The 24,362-nt window shown below is 43.5% G+C and overlaps 1 protein-coding gene and 1 long non-coding RNA gene across 2 annotated transcripts; one reads left to right on the forward strand and one right to left on the reverse strand.

Moving 5' to 3' along the window:
- Positions 1-8,065: 8,065 nt before the first annotated feature.
- Positions 8,066-11,989, reverse strand: ubb (ubiquitin B). Its single transcript, XM_071329428.1, has 2 exons — positions 11,662-11,989; positions 8,066-10,445 (listed from the first exon to the last, which is right to left on the reverse strand). Exon 2 carries the CDS (start codon positions 10,435-10,437, stop codon positions 8,152-8,154), a length of 2,286 nt encoding a protein of 761 aa, XP_071185529.1. The 5' UTR covers positions 10,438-10,445; positions 11,662-11,989; the 3' UTR covers positions 8,066-8,151.
- Positions 11,990-20,547: 8,558 nt separating this feature from the next.
- LOC139532281 (uncharacterized) lies at positions 20,548-22,108 on the forward strand. Its single transcript, XR_011666534.1, has 3 exons — positions 20,548-20,687; positions 21,809-21,923; positions 22,084-22,108. It is a non-coding gene; the product is annotated as an uncharacterized lncRNA (long non-coding RNA).
- The last annotated feature ends 2,254 nt before the right edge of the window (positions 22,109-24,362 follow it).

The following is a 24,362-nucleotide window of genomic DNA, read 5'->3' on the forward strand; positions in this document are numbered from 1 at the left end:
CAGTATTATGGCCCGTACTGAAGAGCTCAGTGACTTTAAATGTGGCACCGTCATGGGATGCCACCTTCCCGACAAGTCAGTTAATCAAATGTCTTCCCAGTCAACTGTAACTGCTGTTATTGTGAAGTGGAAACGTCTAGGAGCAACAACGGCTCAGCTGCGAAGTGGTAGGCCACACAAGCTCACAGAACAGGACCACCGAGTGCTTAAGCACATAACGCATAAAATCGTATGTCCTCGCGTGCAACACTCACTACCGAGTTCCAAACTGCCTCTGGAAGCAACATCAGCACAATAACTGTTTGTAGGGAGCTTCATGAAGTGGGTTTCCATTTCAGAGCAGCCGCACACAAGCCTAAGATCACCATGCACAATGCCAAGCGTCGGCTGGAGTGGTATAAAGCTTGCGGAGTAATGGTCTGGGTATCAGGTTTAAGGTAAGACCCAGATGCAGACTGTTTTGAATAAACAATAATTTAATGATCCAATAGGGACAAGGCAAGACAGGTCAAGGCAGGCAGGGATCAGTAACCAGAGGTGAGGCAACGGTACCGGACAGCAGTCAGGCTCAGGTTAAGCAGAGGTCAAAAATCCAGCGGGGGGGCAAAGGTACAGGTCTGTAGGCAGGCTCAGGGACAGGCAGAGTGGTCAGGCAGGCGGGCTCGGAGTCAGGACAGGCAAGGGTCAAAACCAGGAGGGCAAGAAAAGAGAGACTGGGAAAAAACAGGAGCTGAGAAACTAAAGTTGGTTGACTTGACAAACAAGACAAATTGGCAAAGGACAAGCAGAGAATTCAGGAATATATACACAGGGGATAATGGGGAAGATGGGCGACACCTGGAGGGGGGTGGAGACAATCACAAGGACAGGTGAAAAAGATCAGGGTGTGATGCTGGGGCTGTTTTTCATGGTAGGCCCTTACCTGTTTCAGCATGACAATGCCCCCGTGCACAAAGTGAGGTCCATACAGACATGGTTTGTCGAGATAGGTGTGGAAGAACTTGACTGGCCTGCACAGAGCCCTGACCTCAACCGCATGGAACACTTTTGGGATGAATTGGAACACCGACTGCGAGACAGGCCTAATCACCCAACATTAGTGCCCGACCTCACTAATGCTCTTGTGACTGAATGGATGCAAGTCCCCGCAGCAATGCTCCAACATCTAGTGGAAAGCCTTCCCAGAACAGTGGAGTCTGTTAAAGTAGCAAAAGGGGGACCAACTCCATATTAATGCACATGATTTTGAAATGAGATGTTCAACGAACAGGTGTTGACATACTCTTGGTCATGTAGTGCATTTCAAAAAACACCACATAGCCTAGTCTGGTGTAAAGTGACAAAGTAAAAATACTTTTAAGTATTACTTACAGTGGGGAGAACAAGTATTTGATACACTGCCGATTTTGCAGGTTTTCCTACTTACAAAGCATGTAGAGGTCTGTAATTTTTTATCATAGGTACACTTCAACTGTGAGAGACGGAATTTAAAACAAAAATCCAGAAAATCACATTGTATGATTTTTAAGTAATTAATTCGCATTTTATTGCATGACATAAGTATTTGATCACCTACCAACCAGTAAGAATTCCGGCTCTCACAGACCTGTTAGTTTTTCTTTAAGAAGCCCTCCTGTTCTCCACTCATTACCTGTATTAACTGCACCTGTTTGAACTCGTTACCTGTATAAAAGACACCTGTCCACCCACTCAATCAAACAGACTCCAACCTCTCCACAATGGCCAAGACCAGAGAGCTGTGTAAGGACATCAGGGATAAAATTGTAGACCTGCACAAGGCTGGGATGGGCTACAGGACAATAGGCAAGCAGCTTGGTGAGAAGGAAACAACTGTTGGCGCAATTATTAGAAAATGGAAGAAGTTCAAGATGACGGTCAATCACCCTCGGTCTGGGGCTCCATGCAAGATCTCACCTCGTGGGGCATCAATGATCATGAGGAAGGTGAGGGATCAGCCCAGAACTACACGGCAGGACCTGGTTAATGACCTGAAGAGAGCTGGGACCACAGTCTCAAAGAAAACCATTAGTAACACACTACGCCGTCATGGATTAAAATCCTGCAGCGCACGCAAGGTCCCCCTGCTCAAGCCAGCGCATGTCCAGGCCCGTCTGAAGTTTGCCAATGACCATCTGGATGATCCAGAGGAGGAATTGGAGAAGGTCATGTGGTCTGATGAGACAAAAATAGAGCTTTTTGGTCTAAACTCCACTCGCCGTGTTTGGAGGAAGAAGAAGGATTAGTACAACCCCAAGAACACCATCCTAACCGTGAAGCTTGGAGGTGGAAACATCATTCTTTGGGGATGCTTTTCTGCAAAGGGGACAGGATGACTGCACCGTATTGAGGGGAGGATGGATGGGGCCATGCATCGCGAGATCTTGGCCAACAACCTCCTTCCCTCAGTAAGAGCATTGAAGATAGGTCGTGGCTGGGTCTTCCAGCATGACAACGACCCGAAACACACAGCCAGGGCAACTAAGGAGTGGCTCCGTAAGAAGCATCTCAAGGTCCTGGAGTGGCCTAGCCAGTCTCCAGACCTGAACCCAATAGAAAATCTTTGGAGGGAGCTGAAAGTCCGTATTGCCCAGCGACAGCCCCGAAACCTGAAGGATCTGGAGAAGGTCTGTATGGAGGAGTGGGCCAAAATCCCTGCTGCAGTGTGTGCAAACCTGGTCAAGAACTACAGGAAACGTATGATCTCTGTAATTGCAAACAAAGGTTTCTGTACCAAATATTAAGTTCTGCTTTTCTGATGTATCAAATACTTATGTCATGCAATAAAATGCGAATTAATTACTTAAAAATCATACAATGTGATTTTCTGGAATTTTGTTTTAAATTCCGTCTCTCACAGTTGAAGTGTACCTATGATAAAAATTACAGACCTCTACATGCTTTGTAAGTAGGAAAACCTGCAAAATCGGCAGTGTATCAAATACTTGTTCTCCCCACTGTAAGTAGTTTTTTGGGATATCTTTACTTTTACTCCACTACACTCTTAGAAAAAAGGGTGCTATCTAGAACCTAAAAGGGTTATTCATCCGAAGAACACTTTTGGAACCCTTTTTCTAAGAGTGTACATTCCTTAAGAAAATATATACTTTTTACCACAGTTTTCCTGACACCCAAAAGTAGGCTACTCATTACATTTAGAATGCTCAGGCAGGACAGCAATCCTGACCGGTTGCATCACCGCCTGGTATGGCAACTGTTCGGCATCTGACCGTAAGTCACTACAGAGGGTCGTGTGTACGGCCCAGTACATCACTGGGGCCAAGTTTCCTGCCATCCAGGACCTATATAATAGGCGGTGTCAGAGGAAAGCCCATAAAATTGTCAGAGACTCCAGTCACCCAAGTCATAGACTGTTTTCTCTGCTAACGCACGGCAAGGGGTACCGGAGCGCCAAGTCTAGGACCAAAAGGCTCCTTAACAGCTTCCACCCCCAAGCCATAAGACTGCTGAACAATTAACCAAATGGCCACTGGACTATTTACATCGACACCTCCCCATTTGTTTTGTACACTGCTGCTACTCGCTGTTTATTATCTATGCATAATAAACACCCATACCTACATGTACAAATTACCTCAACTAAACTGTACCCCCGCACACTGACTCGGTACCAGTACCCCCTGTATATAACCTCGTTATTGTTATGTTATTGTGTTACTTTTTATTATTTTACTTTAGTTTATTTGGTAAATGTTTTCTTAACTCTTGAACTGCACTGTTGGTTAAGGGCTTGTAAGTAAGCATTTCATGGTAAGGTCTACACTTGTATTCGGCGCATGTGACAAATTAAGTTTGATTTGACTTGATTTGAATATGTTCCAATTCCAAACCTATTAATATAACGCATTGCCTCTGACGTGGCTGACTCACTAAACACAAATACTGCATTTGTAAATTGTGTCTGAGTGTTGGAGTGTGCTAGTTTGGGACAAGTCTTTTTAGCTAACATTCCATTCCTTTCCACTTCTGTCATTTGACAAAGAGACTGGCCTTCCAGCAATCTCAACGTTCAATTTGCAGCTGAATTTACAGTGCATTTGCTGATTGGTAGTTGGAAACAATATTAATATTTTCCATATATAATTTGAAGAACAATAATAAACAATACCTTTACAACCTGCTATGGTCATTCCCTTGTGAGAACACACTGGGCACACACTGGTTGAATCAATGTTATTTCCAAGTAATTTCAATGACTTGTAATGCACATTAAGACCACAAGATGTCACCAAATTATTTCCCCAACACTTTCCCTGGCTGTTACTGCTCTTGCTCAAAAAAAATGTCCTCTGTTTTTGAAAATGTTATTTCACCTTTATTTAACCAGGTAGGCCAGTTGAGAACAAATTCTCATTTACAACTGCGACCTGGCCAAGATAAAGCAAAGCAGTGCGACAATAAGCAACAACACAGAGTTACACATGGGATAAACAAAAGTACAATCAATAACACAATAGAAAAATCTATATACAATGTGTGCAAATGGAGTAAGGAGGTAAGGCAATAACTAGACCATAGTAGCGAAGTAATTACAATTTAGCAAATTAACACTGGAGTGATAGATGTGCAGATGATGATGTGCAAGTAGAAATACTGGTGTGCAAAAGAGCAAAAAAAAGTTAATGAAAACAATATGGGGATGAGGTAGGTAGTTGGATGGGCTATTTACAGATGAGCTGTGTACAGCTGCAGCGATCGGTAAGCTGTTCAGATAGCTGATGCTTAAAGTTAGTGAGGGAGATGTTCCAGTCATTGGCAGCAGAGAACTGGAAGGAAAGGCAGCCAAAGGAGGTGTTGGCTTTGGGGATGACCAGTGAGATATACCTGCTGGAGTACGTGCTACGGGTGGGTGTTGAGATAAGGCGTAGCTTTACCTAGCAAAGACTTAGATGACCTGGAGCCAGTGGGTCTGGCGACGAATATGTAGTGAGGGCCAGCCGACGAGAGCATACAGGTCGCAGTGGTGGGTGGTATATGGGGCTTTGGTGACAAAACGGATGTGTCATCACAACTTTTGGAGATATTTCAACATATCGATTTTGTGGTAAATTGATCAAATTCTTTGAAAATGTGAAAAAGTTGTAAATAAATGAAGTTAGGTCTATAATTATTATTATTTTTTTTTAAATACACAAGTAGGAAAACCTAAAGATCCACTTGTTTAGAGAGAAACATTTTGATATTTTTTTTAGTAATGTTATGTGTTTCTACCTGTCATTTAGACAATGACTATCCCAGTTAGTGCTAGTTTATGCTAACTTGCTAGCTAGCAACTTCACTAGCAAATTGTCTGAGGTAAAATACATTAAAAAGATAATGTAACTTAATTGCAGTTGTAAATGTTTCCACTAGGGACTGATAGCTTTACAGTTAATGTTACTTTATAGCCTTTTAGCTATTTTACACAGCATTTTATGTCATATAGTTTCACCGTAGGGATGGTGCCAGGTTTCCTCCAGATGTGACGCTTGGTATTCAGGCCAATAGTTCAATCTTGGTTTCATCAGACCAGAGAATCTTGTTTCTCATGGTCTGAGAGTCTTTAGGTGCCTTTTGGCAAAGTCCAAGCTGGCTGTCAAGTGTCTTTTACTGAGGAGTAGCTTATGTCTGGCCATACTACCATAAAGGCCTGATTGATGGAGTGCTGCAGAGATGGTTGTCCTGCTGGAAGGTTCTCCCATCTCCACAGAGGAACTCTGGAGCTCTGTCAGAGTGACCATCGGGTTCTTGGTCACTTCCCTGACCAAGGCCCTCCTCTCCCGATTGCTCAGTTTGGCCGAGTGGCCAGCTCTAGGAAGAGACTTGGTGGTTCCAAACTTCTTCCATTTAAGAATGATGGAGGCCACTGGGACCTTCAATGCTGCAGACATTCTTTGGTACCCTTTCCCCTTTGCCTCGACACAATCCTGTCTCGGTGCTCTACGGACAATTCCTTCGATCTCATGGCTTGGTTTTTGCTCTTACACGCACTGTCAACTGTGAGACCTTATATAGACAGGTGTGTGCCTTTCCAAATCATGTCCAATCAATGGAATTTACCACAGGTGGACTCCAATCAAGTTGTAGAAACATCTCAAGAATGATCAATGGAAACAGGATGCATCTGAGCTCAATTTCGAGTCCCATAGCAAAGGGTCTGAATACTTATGTAAATAAGGCATTTCTGTTTTCTTTTTTCTGTTTTGCCTTTATGTTGTTTTGTCATTACTGTTTTCAATTTGTCATTATGGGGTACTGTGTGTAGATTGCTGAGGATTTGTTTTATTTAATCCATTTTAGAATATGGCTGTAATGTAACAAAATCTGAAAAAAAGTCAAGGGGATTGAATATTTTCGAGGCACTGTAGATGTCTGCAGCGCAGCAAAAAAATAAATAATCCAACACCCTCCTGGGACGAACTACTTCCAGCACAGGTGTTGGTCGCCCAAATTCACAAGTAGGTTAGGCCTAATATATAGGCTAGCATACGAATGGTGGATTAATAGCCCCAGCCTATGAACAAAATTCGAATGTACAGTCTTCACTGTTCCCTTCCGCTAGCTTCTCCACTGACCTTTCAGTATAAAAAAAACTGAGGAAAGAAGCACCCTGCTCTTGCTTGCTGGATAAAAACTAGGCTAGTGTTCACAATGAACTGGCGGGAAGTTTGAATGTCGTGAGCTCCTTTGGTGTGATGTGATCACATAGGCTGGTGGTAAAAATGCAATAAACGGGAATAATTTGTTCTCCCCACACCCTACGTTCCTAGCTCACGCCCAATGTTTATGTTTACAATGAAATGTATGTCAGAATGCCTAAGGTTAGAATGTGATTGCTGGTAAAGCGACATAAATTGCAAGGAGTGAAATGTACAGTAATAGTTGAACAGAGACGGCAAGCAGGCTGTGAGCAAATAAAATAAAAATGTAATCGTGCTGCCTGGCAATTATATGTATAGCATTTACTTTTACTCAAGTATGGCAAATGAGTCCTTTTCCCACTATTGTTAGGCTACTTGAGTACATTCAAATTCAGATACTTTTACTCTAGTATTTTACTGGGTGACTTTCAGTTGAGTAATTTTCTATTATGTTAACTTTACTTTTACTTGTTCAACCATCAGTGGACTGAAAACTTTTTCCGTACAACTTTGGTTTTGCTGCCAGTTTTTTTAGCTTTTGTCAACAGGGGGCGGCAAAGGCTCATTAATAGGAATTCAGGAACAAAACTGCCGATGCTTCCTTTATATATTGTGTAACTAGTAATTGAACTACATTTTGCAGTAGCTTGGTAGTTGAACTAAATTAAAATCTAAGAAGTTTTCAGCTAGTTTTTTGCCATGCAGCTAACTACTGGGCCTACACAATCCCATTTTTGTATATTTAAAAAAAATGGTTGTACGCTATCATTCTCTGCCCAATTCTCACTTGAAAGTATTAAATAGCCAAAATGACTAACTGATAGCATACTACCCCAAAGTGATCTGTATTGCCATTGTAGGCAATTACCCTAGCTAGTTGTAGAGGACAATTTGGGAAAAGGGAGGCTAGGAATATGGCAGTTACATTCCCAGCCATTTTATGTAAACAAGCTGTCTCTTCACAGAACTTATTGTAGTAATTAGCCACATATTGCCCTTTGGGGGGCTGAGTATGCTATCAAATGTCAGTAACCATGGTACCCTATATTCAGTGCAATTTATTTACAATGAAACCCATCAAAGCACTTGAATCTCCAGCTTTTAACCAATGGGAAGTAATACAGCAGATTATTTTTTTCTTCACTAAATTAACTTGTCCGCCCTGTGATCTGCCGTAAAAGGCATTGGCAAGTATTAAGAGTGATGTGCTCCCGCCCACCCAACATGCATGGGTATAAGTCATATAAAAAGCTTAAATAAAATAGCATTGTTTCATTACAAGTGTGACAACATACCAAGTTTCTTAAACATCATGAAAGACACCTCATGCAATCAATTTAAGATATACACGTTGCATTGTCTGTATAAGAACATCTCAAAGCTATGAAAGAAAACTGAAGACAAAATAAATGAAATACCTTTATTTTGCCTTTATGGCTTTAAGAATTAAAAAAACTATAAATCAGTAACTTTTGAAAAAAGCAGGGGAAACTTAAGGTCCTCCCCTGAGACGCAGCACAAGATGGAGGGTGGATTCTTTCTGGATGTTGTAGTCTGAGAGGGTGCGGCCATCTTCCAGCTGCTTGCCGGCAAAGATCAGCCTCTGCTGGTCTGGGGGGATGCCCTCCTTGTCCTGGATCTTGGCCTTCACGTTCTCAATGGTGTCGCTTGGCTCAACCTCGAGGGTGATGGTCTTGCCTGTCAGGGTCTTGACGAAGATCTGCATGCCTCCCCTGAGACGCAGCACAAGATGGAGGGTGGATTCTTTCTGGATGTTGTAGTCTGAGAGGGTGCGGCCATCTTCCAGCTGCTTGCCAGCGAAGATCAGCCTCTGCTGGTCTGGGGGGATGCCCTCCTTGTCCTGGATCTTGGCCTTCACGTTCTCAATGGTGTCGCTTGGCTCAACCTCGAGGGTGATGGTCTTGCCTGTCAGGGTCTTGACGAAGATCTGCATGCCTCCCCTGAGACGCAGCACAAGATGGAGGGTGGATTCTTTCTGGATGTTGTAGTCTGAGAGGGTGCGGCCATCTTCCAGCTGCTTGCCGGCGAAGATCAGCCTCTGCTGGTCTGGGGGGATGCCCTCCTTGTCCTGGATCTTGGCCTTCACGTTCTCAATGGTGTCGCTTGGCTCAACCTCGAGGGTGATGGTCTTGCCTGTCAGGGTCTTGACGAAGATCTGCATGCCTCCCCTGAGACGCAGCACAAGATGGAGGGTGGATTCTTTCTGGATGTTGTAGTCTGAGAGGGTGCGGCCATCTTCCAGCTGCTTGCCGGCGAAGATCAGCCTCTGCTGGTCTGGGGGGATGCCCTCCTTGTCCTGGATCTTGGCCTTCACGTTCTCAATGGTGTCGCTTGGCTCAACCTCGAGGGTGATGGTCTTGCCTGTCAGGGTCTTGACGAAGATCTGCATGCCTCCCCTGAGACGCAGCACAAGATGGAGGGTGGATTCTTTCTGGATGTTGTAGTCTGAGAGGGTGCGGCCATCTTCCAGCTGCTTGCCGGCGAAGATCAGCCTCTGCTGGTCTGGGGGGATGCCCTCCTTGTCCTGGATCTTGGCCTTCACGTTCTCAATGGTGTCGCTTGGCTCAACCTCGAGGGTGATGGTCTTGCCTGTCAGGGTCTTGACGAAGATCTGCATGCCTCCCCTGAGACGCAGCACAAGATGGAGGGTGGATTCTTTCTGGATGTTGTAGTCTGAGAGGGTGCGGCCATCTTCCAGCTGCTTGCCGGCGAAGATCAGCCTCTGCTGGTCTGGGGGGATGCCCTCCTTGTCCTGGATCTTGGCCTTCACGTTCTCAATGGTGTCGCTTGGCTCAACCTCGAGGGTGATGGTCTTGCCTGTCAGGGTCTTGACGAAGATCTGCATGCCTCCCCTGAGACGCAGCACAAGATGGAGGGTGGATTCTTTCTGGATGTTGTAGTCTGAGAGGGTGCGGCCATCTTCCAGCTGCTTGCCGGCGAAGATCAGCCTCTGCTGGTCTGGGGGGATGCCCTCCTTGTCCTGGATCTTGGCCTTCACGTTCTCAATGGTGTCGCTTGGCTCAACCTCGAGGGTGATGGTCTTGCCTGTCAGGGTCTTGACGAAGATCTGCATGCCTCCCCTGAGACGCAGCACAAGATGGAGGGTGGATTCTTTCTGGATGTTGTAGTCTGAGAGGGTGCGGCCATCTTCCAGCTGCTTGCCGGCGAAGATCAGCCTCTGCTGGTCTGGGGGGATGCCCTCCTTGTCCTGGATCTTGGCCTTCACGTTCTCAATGGTGTCGCTTGGCTCAACCTCGAGGGTGATGGTCTTGCCTGTCAGGGTCTTGACGAAGATCTGCATGCCTCCCCTGAGACGCAGCACAAGATGGAGGGTGGATTCTTTCTGGATGTTGTAGTCTGAGAGGGTGCGGCCATCTTCCAGCTGCTTGCCGGCGAAGATCAGCCTCTGCTGGTCTGGGGGGATGCCCTCCTTGTCCTGGATCTTGGCCTTCACGTTCTCAATGGTGTCGCTTGGCTCAACCTCGAGGGTGATGGTCTTGCCTGTCAGGGTCTTGACGAAGATCTGCATGCCTCCCCTGAGACGCAGCACAAGATGGAGGGTGGATTCTTTCTGGATGTTGTAGTCTGAGAGGGTGCGGCCATCTTCCAGCTGCTTGCCAGCGAAGATCAGCCTCTGCTGGTCTGGGGGGATGCCCTCCTTGTCCTGGATCTTGGCCTTCACGTTCTCAATGGTGTCGCTTGGCTCAACCTCGAGGGTGATGGTCTTGCCTGTCAGGGTCTTCACGAAGATCTGCATCTTTGCACCTGAAAATATCAAGTGAAAAATCAGTTAATCATAACAATAAACCAAATAATATGTCCCTACTGAATTAGTGTACCACTCGATGCTAACGTCCATTGTTAACGCAAAGTGAAAATATTACTCCGGTGAAGTAACACCTCAAACTTGTTATTCTGATGCCAATAACTTTTAATTTCATGTATTTGCCATTATGCAAGTGTAACAGTATAACTATAAACCGTCCCCTCAAACCAGGGACCTTCTGCACACAACAACAGTCACCCACGAAGCGTTACCCATCGCTCCACAAAAGCCGCGGCCCTTTAAGTAGGGTTTCCCCTTGCTCTGCAAGTCTCAGAGCAAGTGACGTAACCGATTGAAACGCTATTAGCGCGTACCCGCTAACTAGCTTGCCATTTCACATCCGTTACACAAGCTCAAATTTGTTGGACTGTGCAACCGAAGATTTTATTATAACTAAACCAAGATATACCACAGCCTGTAGTTTCAAGTGGGACAAATTAGTCAAGTGGGCAGAGCCAAGCACGAGTTAGCTAGATCCTAAACGTGATTTTTTAAACTTTAAGACGGTAAAGTCTATATAAAAAAAACGTAGTCAACTCTGTTCATAACAGATTTTAGTTTTTGGAACAGAACTTTAAGATAAAATGTTTCGTCGATGAGAAAGTGTAAAATGTCGGCCAAAATAGATCTTCCATCTTCTCCCACTGGGCTTGGATGCTTCACATTTATACATCCGGTCTCTTTGTTCTATCTGTGGCGTAACGTTAACCGTTTTGATTCCGTACGGGCGCCATTTCCCCCCCACTAACTAGTGTGCCCTTTGTTCAGCTGGCTAGCGAAGCAGCATAAAAATGGGGGAGAAAACTAACAACCGTCACTACGGCTAACAAACTTCCAGGGAGACATATTACCCAAAAACGTTCACTTGTACAATTGAGGCTTTTTTAAATGAGTAAGGCACAACAATTTAATATGTTGCGAGGGAAGAGCGAAACACGGTTGTTCAACACCATTCCAGTAACGACCTGACAGTCTAACGTTACTGGAATGGTGTTGAACAACCGTGTTTCGCTCTTTCCTCACAACATATTACATTTTTGTGCCTTACTCATTTTAAAAAAGCAAGTAAATCCAGCCCAGTAGTTAACTAACAAAATACTATCTGTAATTGTTTTTTAAAAGTTAAACTTATACATTTCAAATCATTGTACTTACGATTGACCTCAAAGACAATTTCACGAAATCTTCTTCAATAATTTCTTCTTCCTTCTATGTCCAAGTAGACAATGGACTTGATGATATCTTATGAAGGGAACGCTGACTGTATTTATACAAAGGAAACGTTGTGACGTAGAAAAGCGTCCTGTGACAATATCCATCCGCTATTGAAAACATAGTCCGTTCTGTAACCTGTACATTTACGATTTACATTGCATTAATCAATTTCGGTTGCAATAAATATACATGTTATAACACATATACAAACTCTCGATTAGGACAGGTTGATTTAAAAACATTACTCGTGGCGGAGTCACATTTATCTGCTGTGTGCTGAGATGTCTCTAGAAATTGCTGGAACGATCCATGTGAAGAACCCATCCCCCGAATCTGTGATTGGACGCTTGTTTGTCTGACTAACGATTGGTGGATGCTAATGTATCGCTGCGTTGGAATGTGAACGTCTTGTCTGACAGTACCATGAACTTTCCCAACAACACTGATATGATGTTAAAAAAGACAACTACATAACAAACCAAAATGTTTTGTGTCATTTCCGATCAACTGTAAAAATAGTTTGAGGCTCAAATTATTATTTGCCTTGTTCAGTGTTGGGGGATTATTAATGAAACAATGGAACCTTTTTAGACAATATGTACTGTCTGTCTCATATCCTCCTATTGATATAGGCCTACTCATACTGTATCAATACCAAGACAATCCCTTCGTTAAAGCTATATGGCACAACCTGTCAAATACAATTATTTGTCAGTTGTTCACATTTGTTTCTGTAAACATAATACATAAAGAGCAAATGTCATGGCATTTCCCAATCATAAAAAAGCAACCAGTAGCAGACCTTTTCATCCAACATACTTCTTAATATAGAGCAGAAACGTCCAGCATGAGGTCCAGCCTCCAGCAGATGGGAACGTGTTTCCCAACATATGCTACCAGCTGCTTTGTCTGCACATGTAAAGTAGGCCAGGCTGAAAAAGCTGACACTACTTAGTCCATGAGCCAGACCCCCAAATTTGGGCAGTCGGGCTTACTTGGGCCTACAATGTTTCATAGTGATTTTCTTGAAGGTCTATGTCCCTAGAGTTGGAAAATGTGTGATAGCAGTGCAGCAATGGTAGCTTTCTCTATGTTATCACTCTTTCTTTCATACATTTTTTATTTAACCTTTATTTAACTTGGCAAGTCAGTTAAGAACAAATTCTTATTTACAATGACGGCCTACCATAAGGCAAAAAGCCTCCTGCGGGGATGGGGACTGGGACAAAATATATATATAGGACAAAACACACATCACGACAAGAGAGACACCACAACACTACATAAAGAGAGACCTAAGACAACAACATGGCAGCAACTCATGACAACACAGCACGGTAGCAACACAACATGACAACAACATGGTAGCAACACATGGCAGCAGAACAACATGGTAGCAGCACAAAACATGGTACAAACATTATTGGGCACAGACAACAGCACAAAGGCAAGAAGGTAGAGACAACAATACATCATGGGAAGCAACCACAACTGTCAGTAAGAGTGTCCATGAATGAGTCTTTGAATGAAGAGATGGAGATAAAACTGTCCCGTTTGAGTGTTTTTTGCAGCTCGTTCCAGTCGCTAGTTGCAGCGAACTGAAAAGAGGAGCGACCCAAGGATGTGTGTGCTTTAGTTTCATCCCTCCACCCCATTAATTTTTCCTATAGGGATTTTACCCTATGGCAAGCAATGTCAGTATACAAAGTTATTGCTCACATATACCCTTTAATCATATATCATTGAAAAGCTTAGATTCACAGCTATCCATCAGACACCTTTTTTGGAATGTTCAGGTCAACAGACCCTCTAGGGTACATGTCAGAATGACCTGTATAAATCGCTTAACAAAGGAAACTGATACATTAAAATTTTTGTTTGACAAGTGGTTCTGAAAGGTCGTGAAATTACCTTTCAAATTATATATAATAAAGCCAACTAAGAAAACACCAGCTACAACTATTGTTTCAAAATGGCCCATATTGTGCCATTGACATGAGAATATTGGAAGTTTAGCCATATAATTCCATATAGTTGGGCAGCTATGTTTTTGGATTGTAACTTTGGTGATAGAGGCACCATATTTCACACAGACAGTTAGAACAAGGTTTGAAAAAGATTTGTAGATACAGGGCCATCACAGGATTCACGTATTAACCCCACAAAAGCCTTTTAACAACTCAATGTGTCACGACTTCCACCGAAGGTAGTTCCTCTCCCTGTTCGGGCGGCGCTCGGCGGACAGCGTCGCCGGCCTACTAGCCATCCCCGATCCTTTTTTCCTTTTCTGTTTGTTTTGTCTTTGGTTCTTTCACACCTGGTTTCATTTGCCTTCATTTCTGTGTGTATAATTTACCCTGTTGTCTGCCTAGGTTTGTGCGGGATTATTTTATTGTGATGTTGCTCGGTTAAGGTTGTGCCCATTTTTGTTTCACGCATTTAATAGGAGTGTGTTATTTAGGAGCTTTGTTTGTTCCTCCTGGCTTGAGTAACGAGTTTCTCTGTTGTCGAGGGCGTTTGATTTTTGTATTGTGCCATACCTGTATTTGGTGGACTTGCCTATTAAAAGTACGCATCTCAGACATCTCTGCTCTCCTGCGCCTGATTCCTTCACCTACCTCCGGAGGTGAAGAGGAGCGCACAGGACTTCACCCTAGAGTTCCGGACCTTGGCCACTGGCGCTGGATGGAACGACAGGGCCCTGATCGATCACTATAGGTGCAGTTTGCGCGAGGACGTCTGTAGGGAGCTAGCCTGTAGAGACACACCCTCTCCTTGGACCAGCTGATAGACATGTCCATTCGGTTGGACAACTTGCTGGCGACCCGCGGACGTCCGGATCGGGCCCTGTCAGTTTCATCCCCCAGCCCCTCCACTCCAACGCCCATGGAGCTAGGAGGTGCTGCAGCGAGGGCGACCGGAGGAGGAGCCCTTTCCTGTACCAGCTGTGGTGGTAGAGGGCACACTGCTGACCGGTGCTGGGGACGCCAGGCCGAGCACTGCTCGGACACCCCAGGTGAGTCGGCACCAGGCTCACCCAGAGCCCCCTGTTGGTCACATGTATGTGTTAATTTCTTTTCCTAAATTTTCCCCTCATTCCCAGCATAAGGCGCTAGTAGATTCAAGCGCAGCAGGGAATTTTATTGACTGCGGTTTTGCGCATAGTTTAGGGATCCCCCTTGTTCAGATTGATAAAGCCTTCCGTGCATGCCTTAGATAGCCGACCATTAGGGTCAGGGCTAGTCAGGGAGGCCACGGCTCCACTGGGCATGGTTACGCAGGAGGGTCATGAGGAGAGAATTAGTCTCTTCCTCATTGATTCTCCTGCGTTTCCGGTGGTGCTGGGGATTCCCTGGTTGGCCCGTCACAACCCCAAGATTTCGTGGCAACAGAGAGCTCTAAAGGGGTGGTCAGAGGAGTGCTCAGGCAGGTGTGTAGGGGTTTCCATCGGTGCAACGACAGTGGAAAGTCCAGACCAAATTTCCACCGTGCGCATTCCCTCAGAATATGCCGATTTGGCTATCGCCTTCTGTAAAAAGAAGGCGACCCAATTACCACCTCATCGACGAGGGGATTGTACGATAAATCTCCTGGTAGACGCTACACTTCCCAGGAGTCACGTGTATCCCCTGACACAGGAGGAGATGGTGGCTATGGAGACATATGTCTCTGAATCTCTGGGTCAGGGGTACATTCGGCCTTCCACATCACCTGCCTCCTCAAGTTTATTTTTTGTGAAGAGGGGGGTCTGCGTCAGTGCATTGACTATAGAGGTCTAAATTCCATCACGGTGGGGTACAGTTACCCGCTACCTCTTATTGCCACGCGATTGAGTCATTTCACGGGGCACGCTTTTTCACAAAACTGGATCTCAGGAGCGCGTATAACTTGGTGCGTATCCATTAGGGAGACGAGTGGAAGACAGCGTTTAGTACCATATCCGGCCATTATGAGTACCTCGTCATGCCGTACAGGTTGAAGAATGCTCCAGCAGTCTTCCAATCTTTTGTAGACAAGATTCTCAGGGACCTGCACGGGCAGGGTGTAGTGGTTTATATCGATGACATTCTGGTCTATTCCGCTACACGCGCCGCGCATGTGTCTCTGGTGCGCAAGGTACTTGGGCGACTGTTGGAACATGACCTGTACGTCAAGGCTGAGAAATACTTGTTCTTCAAACAGGCCGTCTCCTTCCTAGGGTACCGCATTTCCACATCAGGGTTGGTGATGGAGTGTGAGCATTGCAGCCGTGAGTAATTGGCCGACTCCAACGACGGTAAAGGAGGTGCAGCGGTTTTTAGTGTTTGCCAACTACTACCGGAGGTTTATTGGGGTTTTGGGCAGGTGGCTGCTCCCATTACGTCACTGCTGAAGGGGGAGCCGGTGCATCTGGGGTGGTCGGCTGAGGCGGACAGAGCATTTGATCGCCTGAAGGCTCTGTTTACCTCGGCTCCCGTGCTGGCGCATCCGGATCCCTCTTTGGTATTCATAGTGGAGGTGGACTCGTCTGAGGCTGGGATTGGAGCCGTGCTCTCACAGCACTCGGGCACGCCACCGAAGCTCTGCCCCTGTGCTTTCTTTTCGAGGAAGCTCAGCCCGGCGGAGCGGAACTATGACGTGGGGGATCGGGAGTTGTTGGCTGTCGTTAGAGCTCTGAAGGTGTGGAGACATTGGCTTGAAAAGGCTCACCATCCTTTTCTCATCTGGACTGAGCCGTAATCTGGAGTACATCCGGGCGGCGAGGAGACTGAACACTCGTCAGGCAAGGTGGGCTATGTTTATCACCGATTTAGGTTTACTATCTCCTATAGACCAGGTTCCCAGAACACTAAGGCAGACGCACTGTCCCGAGGAGGAGGAGCGGTCCATCGATCCTACTCCCATCCTTCCGGCCTCTTGTCTGGTGGCACCGGTGAGGTGGGAGGTGGACGCAGACATCGAGCGAGCATCACGTGTAGAGTCTACTCCACCAGTGTCCAGCTGGATGTTCCGCTGGAGGTTCGTGACAGGCATCCATAAGGATGCCAATAGGTTTTAAACAAATATCTTGATGATGAGAGCAGCAAACTATTACACATAGCTAGGCTTAATTAAGAGATATTCTTACTATGGGCCCATAGCAGATTGGTCTGTTACTAGACTACTAAAAGTTATATAATTGGCCTCAACAGGTTCAACAATTAATTTTACTACATTGTAATGGAATGTAGGGACAGGTTTATAGCCCTTATAATGAAAGGAGTTAAAGGATAACATTGTTTATCATTTTAATCAGCCCACATCCATGACTATTTACATGTATAAATCAATTTTACATGTTTGAAGATTAAGTATTGCAATTATGGTTTGAAACATATTCAGAAATTATTCAATTATATTTCATACAGGTATGGTCATGTGAAATCGATCCAACCATTGAGTTGTTTAGCGGCCATATTGGAAAAAGGCTTCTGTGGGATTAATACATTAATCTTGTGATGGCCACCAAGAGGCAAACCCTGTTCTTGTCACGACTTCCACCGAAGTCGGTCCCTCTCCTTGTTCGGGCGGCGTTCGGTGGTCGACATCACCGGCCTTCTAGCCATCGCCGATCCACTTTTCATTTGTTTTGTCTTACACACCTGGTTTCAATTCCCCAATTACTTTTTCATTATTTAACCCTCTGTTCCCCCATGTTTGTTTGTGAGTAATTGTTTATTGTATTGCGGTCCGTATTTGTGGCCTTGTATTTATACGATGTGTATTGTTTTATTATTGAGTAAAATTGCTTTCATTTCTCATATCTGCTGTCCTGCGCCTGACTCATCTCACTAGCTACACACAGACACATTACAGTTCTAGCTATGTGTGTGAAATGCGGTGCCTCTATCACTAAAGTTACAATTCAAAAACATAGCTTCCCCACTACATGGGAATCTATGGCTAAGCTTCCAACATTCTAATGTCAATGGCACAATATGGGCTATTTTTTAACAATAGTTGTAGCTGGTACTTTCAAAATTGGTGATGTTATATATAATTTGAAAGGTAATTTCATGACCTTTCAGAACCACTTGCAAACAAAGATGAAAATGTATCAGGGTTTCCTTTTTTTGATTAAAGGGTATATGTGAGCAATAACTTGTTGTATACTGACATTGTTTGTCATAGGGTAAAATCCCTATGGGAAAAATGCATTGGATGGAGGGATGGAAGAAAGACTGATAACACATTGCTGCACTGGTATAAAACATTTTCCAACTCTTAGGGACATACTGTAGACCTTCAAGAAAATCACTATGAGACATTGTCAGCCCAAGTGAGCCCAACCAACCCCCCTGGGCCCTGGCTCATGGACTAACTGCCAGTACGGCTCTCTACCTTTCCTGCTCTGCAGAGCGCTACCTAGAGAAATTAATGAGATATTTAGAGACACAGCAGAATGAGTAAAAAAGAAACGTACAGGTTTGAAGGGAATAAGTATTTTCAGAGTAACCAACTTCAGGATTGTAATGGATAGGCTAGTCATAGCGTTGTACAAACTGGCTGAACAACCCTCATGGTAAATACAGGTTTCTTGGTAAGACAACACAAGTAAGTGCTGCCAAATAAATGTACAAAAAAAAACCTTCTACTGTGTCACTCATCATAATGAATTACATTGTTTCATCTTTGAACAACTCCTTTGACTCTTGATTCAGGGTGAGATACATATCAACCCAGTTGTGATCTTTACCATCCTGACACAATGGCAATCAGGTTTGGATTGATATTACACTCTTGATGGAGTTTGAATTATTTTCCATAACCATCACAGACTTTTCTTTGAATACATTATTTAACACATGTTGTTCCTGTAGCGGCTAGATGTCCTTTACTATTCGGCCATCAGATTTGCCACCAATGCTCCTTATAGGACACATCCCTGCACTCTATACTCCTCTGTAAATTGGTAATCTCTGTATACCCATCGCAAGACCCACTGGTTGATGCTTATTTATAAAATCCTCTTAGGCCTCACTCCCCCCTATCTGAGATATCTACTGCAGCCCTCATCCTCCATATAGAACATCCATTCTGCCAGTCACATTCTGTTAAAGGTCCCCAAAGCACACACATCCCCGGGTCGCTCCTCTTTTCAGTTCGCTGCAAATAGCGACTGGAACGAGCTGCAAAAAACACAAACTGGACAGTTTTATCTCCTAATTCAAAGACTCAATCATGGACACTCTTACTGACAGTTGTGGCTGCTTCACTTGATGTATTGTTGTCTCTACCTTCTTGCCTTTGTGTTGTCTGTACCCAATAATGTTTGTATCATGTTTTGTGCTTCTACCATGTTGTGCTGCTGCCATGTTGTGTTGCTACCATGTTGTTGTCATGTTGTGTTGCTACCATGCTGTGTTATGTGTTGCTGCCATGCTATGTTGTTGTCTTAGGTCTCTCTTTATGTAGTGTTGTGGGGTCTCTCTTGTCGTGATGTGTGTTTTGTCCTATATTTTTCTTTTTAATCCCAGCCCCCGTCCCCGCAGGAGGCCTTTTGCCTTTTGGTAGGCCGTTATTGTAAATAAGAATTTGTTCTTAACTGACTTGCCTAGTTAAATAAAGGTTAAATGCTATAGTCCTTCTGTTTTATTTCAAGAAGAGGCACAGACTGGTGTCATAATGACCAAGCAGTTATTATCAGTTATTTTTAGGCACACTGTTTTGGCAGTATGAAAGTATCTGTGACATGTCCATACAGAGCACCGTCCAGACACTTTAGCTAGAATATACAGTACATGTTAACTTATATTTGTGACATAATCAAATTCAAGCATTTTCATTTAATGTGAACAGTCAGTGTTTTGAGCAGCTGAGGGCCAAGTTTGATATTCCTCTGCCTTCCAGGGAATCAATAACTGGCCAACAGTATATTGAGGGTAAGGAGTGGCTTGGTTTGTCTGGTCTGTCATTTAGGTCAGTCACAATATTCTCATACGGATACACAGCAGCACTGTGGACTGTTGGTTCTTCATGTGACTCAATCCCAACGCGTGATCGCCACGTCACTCCTTCCTCAAGACCAGTTGAGCTGAACTGGAATGTGTTTGTGCAAGCCTGCTGTATTTTGCAACCCAGTCTGGCTGTTTGTAATTATGGGAGGGAGGACAACTTTTCATGCAAAACATGTTCCATAAGTCTATGTTGAGTACTGTATGTAAAGAACTGCTTCCTGTAAATGATTGTTTTACAAAATATGAGAAAAGATTGACTAGAGATCTCACAACAGACAGATGTGGATATACTTTTATTGTGTACAATAGTAACCACAGCCCTTTTTGGATAACTTTCTTATAACCCTCTACTCAATTATGTAATCATCCCTATTAATTAGAAATGTATTGTTCTTTATTCATGCGATAATCCAATCAAATGTTGTGGTGAATAGCATATAATATAATTAAATTAAACTTGTTTGAGTGTTTGTCAACTGTTACCAAGCTACTAATGAGCTTTGTATACAGTATCAGTGTTTTGGGACAGCATGATTCAGCATGTAATGTGGGAGGGACATGGATACAGAAGGTGGCAACACTGGCAGACTCGACGTGATTCCACGTAAGCAAGGGAAGTTGTTTCGCAATAATGCCGCGTTCAAAACCGGAAGCTCGGAACTCGGAAATCTTTGACCTCCGACTTCAGTGCGTTAAAAACAACTGTGAACTCGGTAAAAACGAGCGCCTACTGGGAAAAACGATTTGACCGGTCATCCAACTCAGAATTCCAACTCGGGAACTCGGGCCTCTTTCTAGAGCTCTGACTTTCCGACCTGAAGATCACTGACGTCTCGATTTGATCTCATATTTCTCTGAGTTCCCAGTTGTTTTGAACGCGGCGTAACCTTGATAAGCGACGCGTCACTATCTTGGTTGGTGGAATATTTCACGGAATACAATACACTGGAATTTGCTTTCCATTCCATTGAAACGTTGCACGGGAAAACGGTGCGTATACCCCGAAAACAAAGCCTCTGTCAGTTTTGAAAAGAAGCATGAAGTAATGCTTCACGAACAGTCTAAATAGGTTGTGTTGTCTTTACACAGGGTGGGACTGGGAATGGATCACGTGAAGCACACAGGCGCATGCCATTGTGGGGCTGTCAGATTCGAAGTCTGGAATTCCCCAGACCTTCTTGTTTTCGATTGCGAGTATGGCGGTTCTTTATCTCATTCCAGTAGCCTAATACTTGACATACCTAACACAAAGATAATCTAATATTTTCACATTGAGCCACTACAGAATGGTTTAATAAACACTGTACATATAGGCCTTCCTTTTATTATATATGGAATAGATACCCCACTGGGCAAAAACGGTTTAAATCAACGTTGTTTCCAGGTCATTGCAACCACAGAATTCAAGGTGATGACGTTGAATCAATGTGGAAAACTGAGTTGCCTTGTTCACGTGCTAGTCGGAACTAGATACTGAAATGTCCGACTTGCTAACTGGTTGTAGTTAACACATACCGTTTTCAACTAATAGCAAGTTGGACATGTCCTAGTTTCCGACTAGCATGTGAATGCGGCAAGTGGATTTGCAAAATGTCATAAAACTAAGAGAATTTCGTCACCCAACCTTTAAACCTAAATCAAATGAAAGGGTGACCTTTTTGGTTGATTACACGTTGCATTCACGGTAGTTGACAACTCAACCAAATGTAAATAACTAGAAGTTGAACTGACGTCTGTGCCCTGTGGGACAGGTCTGACTGATAATGAGAAGAAACGGCTCAAATCACAAAGATGGGGAACTGACATGACTAGTTTGTTATATTGTTATTAACTGGACATAATATCATCACACTTTGTAATGAATGGGGGGGAAAATGGAGAATGACAAAATTACTCACTCATGTTTCATTATCTAGTTGTAGTATTTGCACCAAGAAGCAGAACCATCATTTCATTGTGCCAAAAAATCAGTTTACCCTTTTACAGGTAGGACAATTTATAGAGGTTTCTAACAGATTCACTCAAAATGTATTTATATATGGTTCAAGTTAATTGCTAGTGAATCCTGCAATGAATGAATGTTTAACTTAGTTGATTTTCTTGTTTTACAGGGTTGGGATCATCTGACCACATATACATTCAATACACACGCTGCCAAGCACACATTCTGTAGGATCTGTGGAGTCCAGAGTTTCTACACCCCACGCTCCAATCCTGATGGATATGGTAAGGACGACCAGTATCAATCATGCATGTTGGCTTTTTCTTTATGCTGACGTACCATGTAATATTTGTGGTTAAACAAGGAGGATGGGCTGTTGGAATGTGTCCCATGCATGAAAGTTAACAGACTGGTTTGTGTATGTGTGTGTTTGTTTTTCCCCAGGCGTTGCTCCTCACTGTCTGGACCCAGGTACTGTACACAGTGTGACAGTAGAGAAGTTCTGTGGAAATAAGTGGGAGGAGAGCATGCAGAACCACCAGACTATCAAAGGCATGTCCAAGCCATAGATCCAAGCCTGTAGCAGACACACACAGCTGAGATAGAAACAAACAGTCCCATATTGTATTACTGAGCCAACTGTTTCTTAAAACAAATCAACTTTCCCCCAAAAATCTGAAATAAAAAGACCAAACCTACTCTGTTTGGTCACAACCAATATCTAAGTGTCTGTGTATTTCTTTCTGCAAGTTCACAATTCATTTCAAGTTTTCATTATGCAAAATGTTTTTTATATTGGTACTCTTTGATAGAGGCAGTGAAACCACAGTAGTTGAATGGGCCTACGGTGACAGAGCATGGCCCTCTGGTGACAAGAATGAAGAGTATCAATATTTTGGGAAAGCATGATTCAGCATGCATGGTGAGAGTGGAGTCGGACATGGTTCCAGCAGAAGTTGGCAATGTAATGCAGAGCCATATTTAGAGCCATCTCATATTGCTCACAGGCAATAAGGGACTTTCTCTCGCAATATCAACCGACAAACTACAGTAGTGCTTGAGGGATTTTAACTTACTTACATTTCTGATAATCGATTTCCAAAATATTTAATGGAATACACTGGAATTTGTTTTCAATTTCATTAAACGTTGCCATGGAAAAACGGTGCGTAGCAAAATGTCTTGTCTATGAACAGAATTAAACTCTTATTGAAGTTATGCCATGCCTCATGAACAGTCTAAATGTGTTGTGTTGCTTCACACAGGGTGGAACGAGTGAAGCACACAGGCGGATGCCATTGTGGGGCTGTCAGATTCGAAGTCTGGAATTCCCCAGACCTTCTGGTTTTCGACTGCGAGTATGATCTGCAACATTTCAACAGTGATCCATTACAGATACGGTTCACTGCTACAGCAATAGAAAGGGCAGGCTATAATCCTGAGAGCTGGAATAAAACATGTTTGGGATTATTTACATTAGTGTTTGGGGTGAAAAAACAAAACTAAAAATGTCTAAAAATATTAATATTTTATTGTAAGTGCAAAATTGCCCTCTGTAGTGGTCATTAGGACATAAATATGAAAACATTTACATGGGTACAGTAGGTGAAATACATAGTTGTGGCATCCGGGTGTCCACTACAGGATATTTCTTAATAAGCTCTTATTTAATGTGAAAAAATGATTACACAGTCTTGACGACTCCCTTCACTATTCCTGAGATATTAATTTCCTAGAAACAATGTGAATTTCCAACTCACAAAAGTTACAATTCATAATTACACTTATTTTCAAATGTGCAATTGTTTTAAAGAACCAGGAATATAGGGTTGTCAAGGTCACACCCCCACACGTGAAATCATTGAAAAGCCCAGAATGTCCTCTCAAAGGGACAACAGTTCTTAATACAGTGGCTTGTACGGCCTCAGAGATACGGACCAAGAACTGATGTCCACTAGAGAGGAAAAAATGAATTGCTGGGTCTTGGGAGGATAACAGAAAGAAAAACAATGCAAATCTGGGACCCCAATTTATAGTGATGGAGAATTAGAGATACAGGTTTGAGAATGAGCAAAAATAAAAGGAAACTATGGGCTGTTCTGGCTCAGACAATGTTTACTTACTTCCTGCCCAAATGACAAAATCTCTGTAGATGAACTGTCTTGATTATTTTACAATCATATTTCTATTACGGAATTATAACTTACTATGTCCATCACAATATGACTCATTCTGGTTTCTTTATCTAGCTGTAGCATCTGCACCAAGAAGCAAAACCATCATTTCATTGTGCCAGAAAATCAGTTTACCCTTTTACAGGTAATACAACATTTTTACAGGGTGAAGTTTGGTAATAGCTCTACCAGGTTGGTCAGTTTGAATGTTAATTTGGTTAATTTCTTGTTTCAGGGTTTGGAGAATATTAACACATATACATTTAATACACATATTGGCAAGCACACATTTTGTAGTACCTGTGGAGTCCAGAGTTTCTTCACCCCACGTTCCAATCCAGATGGATATGGTAAGGACAACCAGTAAGAAACACAGTAGAAGTCATGTATACCTTTGCTTATTATGTAAACCTAAAACATGTCTTGTATTGTTGTTTGTGGTAAAACGGTGACGATAGCAATGGGTTAGAGTGTCTCGCATGCATGAAACTGAACCAAAAGGTTTGTTTGTGTGTTGTTCCCACCCCAGGCATAGCTCCTCACTGTTTG

This window comes from Salvelinus alpinus, chromosome 1 (assembly GCF_045679555.1).
Source record: "Salvelinus alpinus chromosome 1, SLU_Salpinus.1, whole genome shotgun sequence".
NCBI lineage: Eukaryota > Metazoa > Chordata > Actinopteri > Salmoniformes > Salmonidae > Salvelinus > Salvelinus alpinus.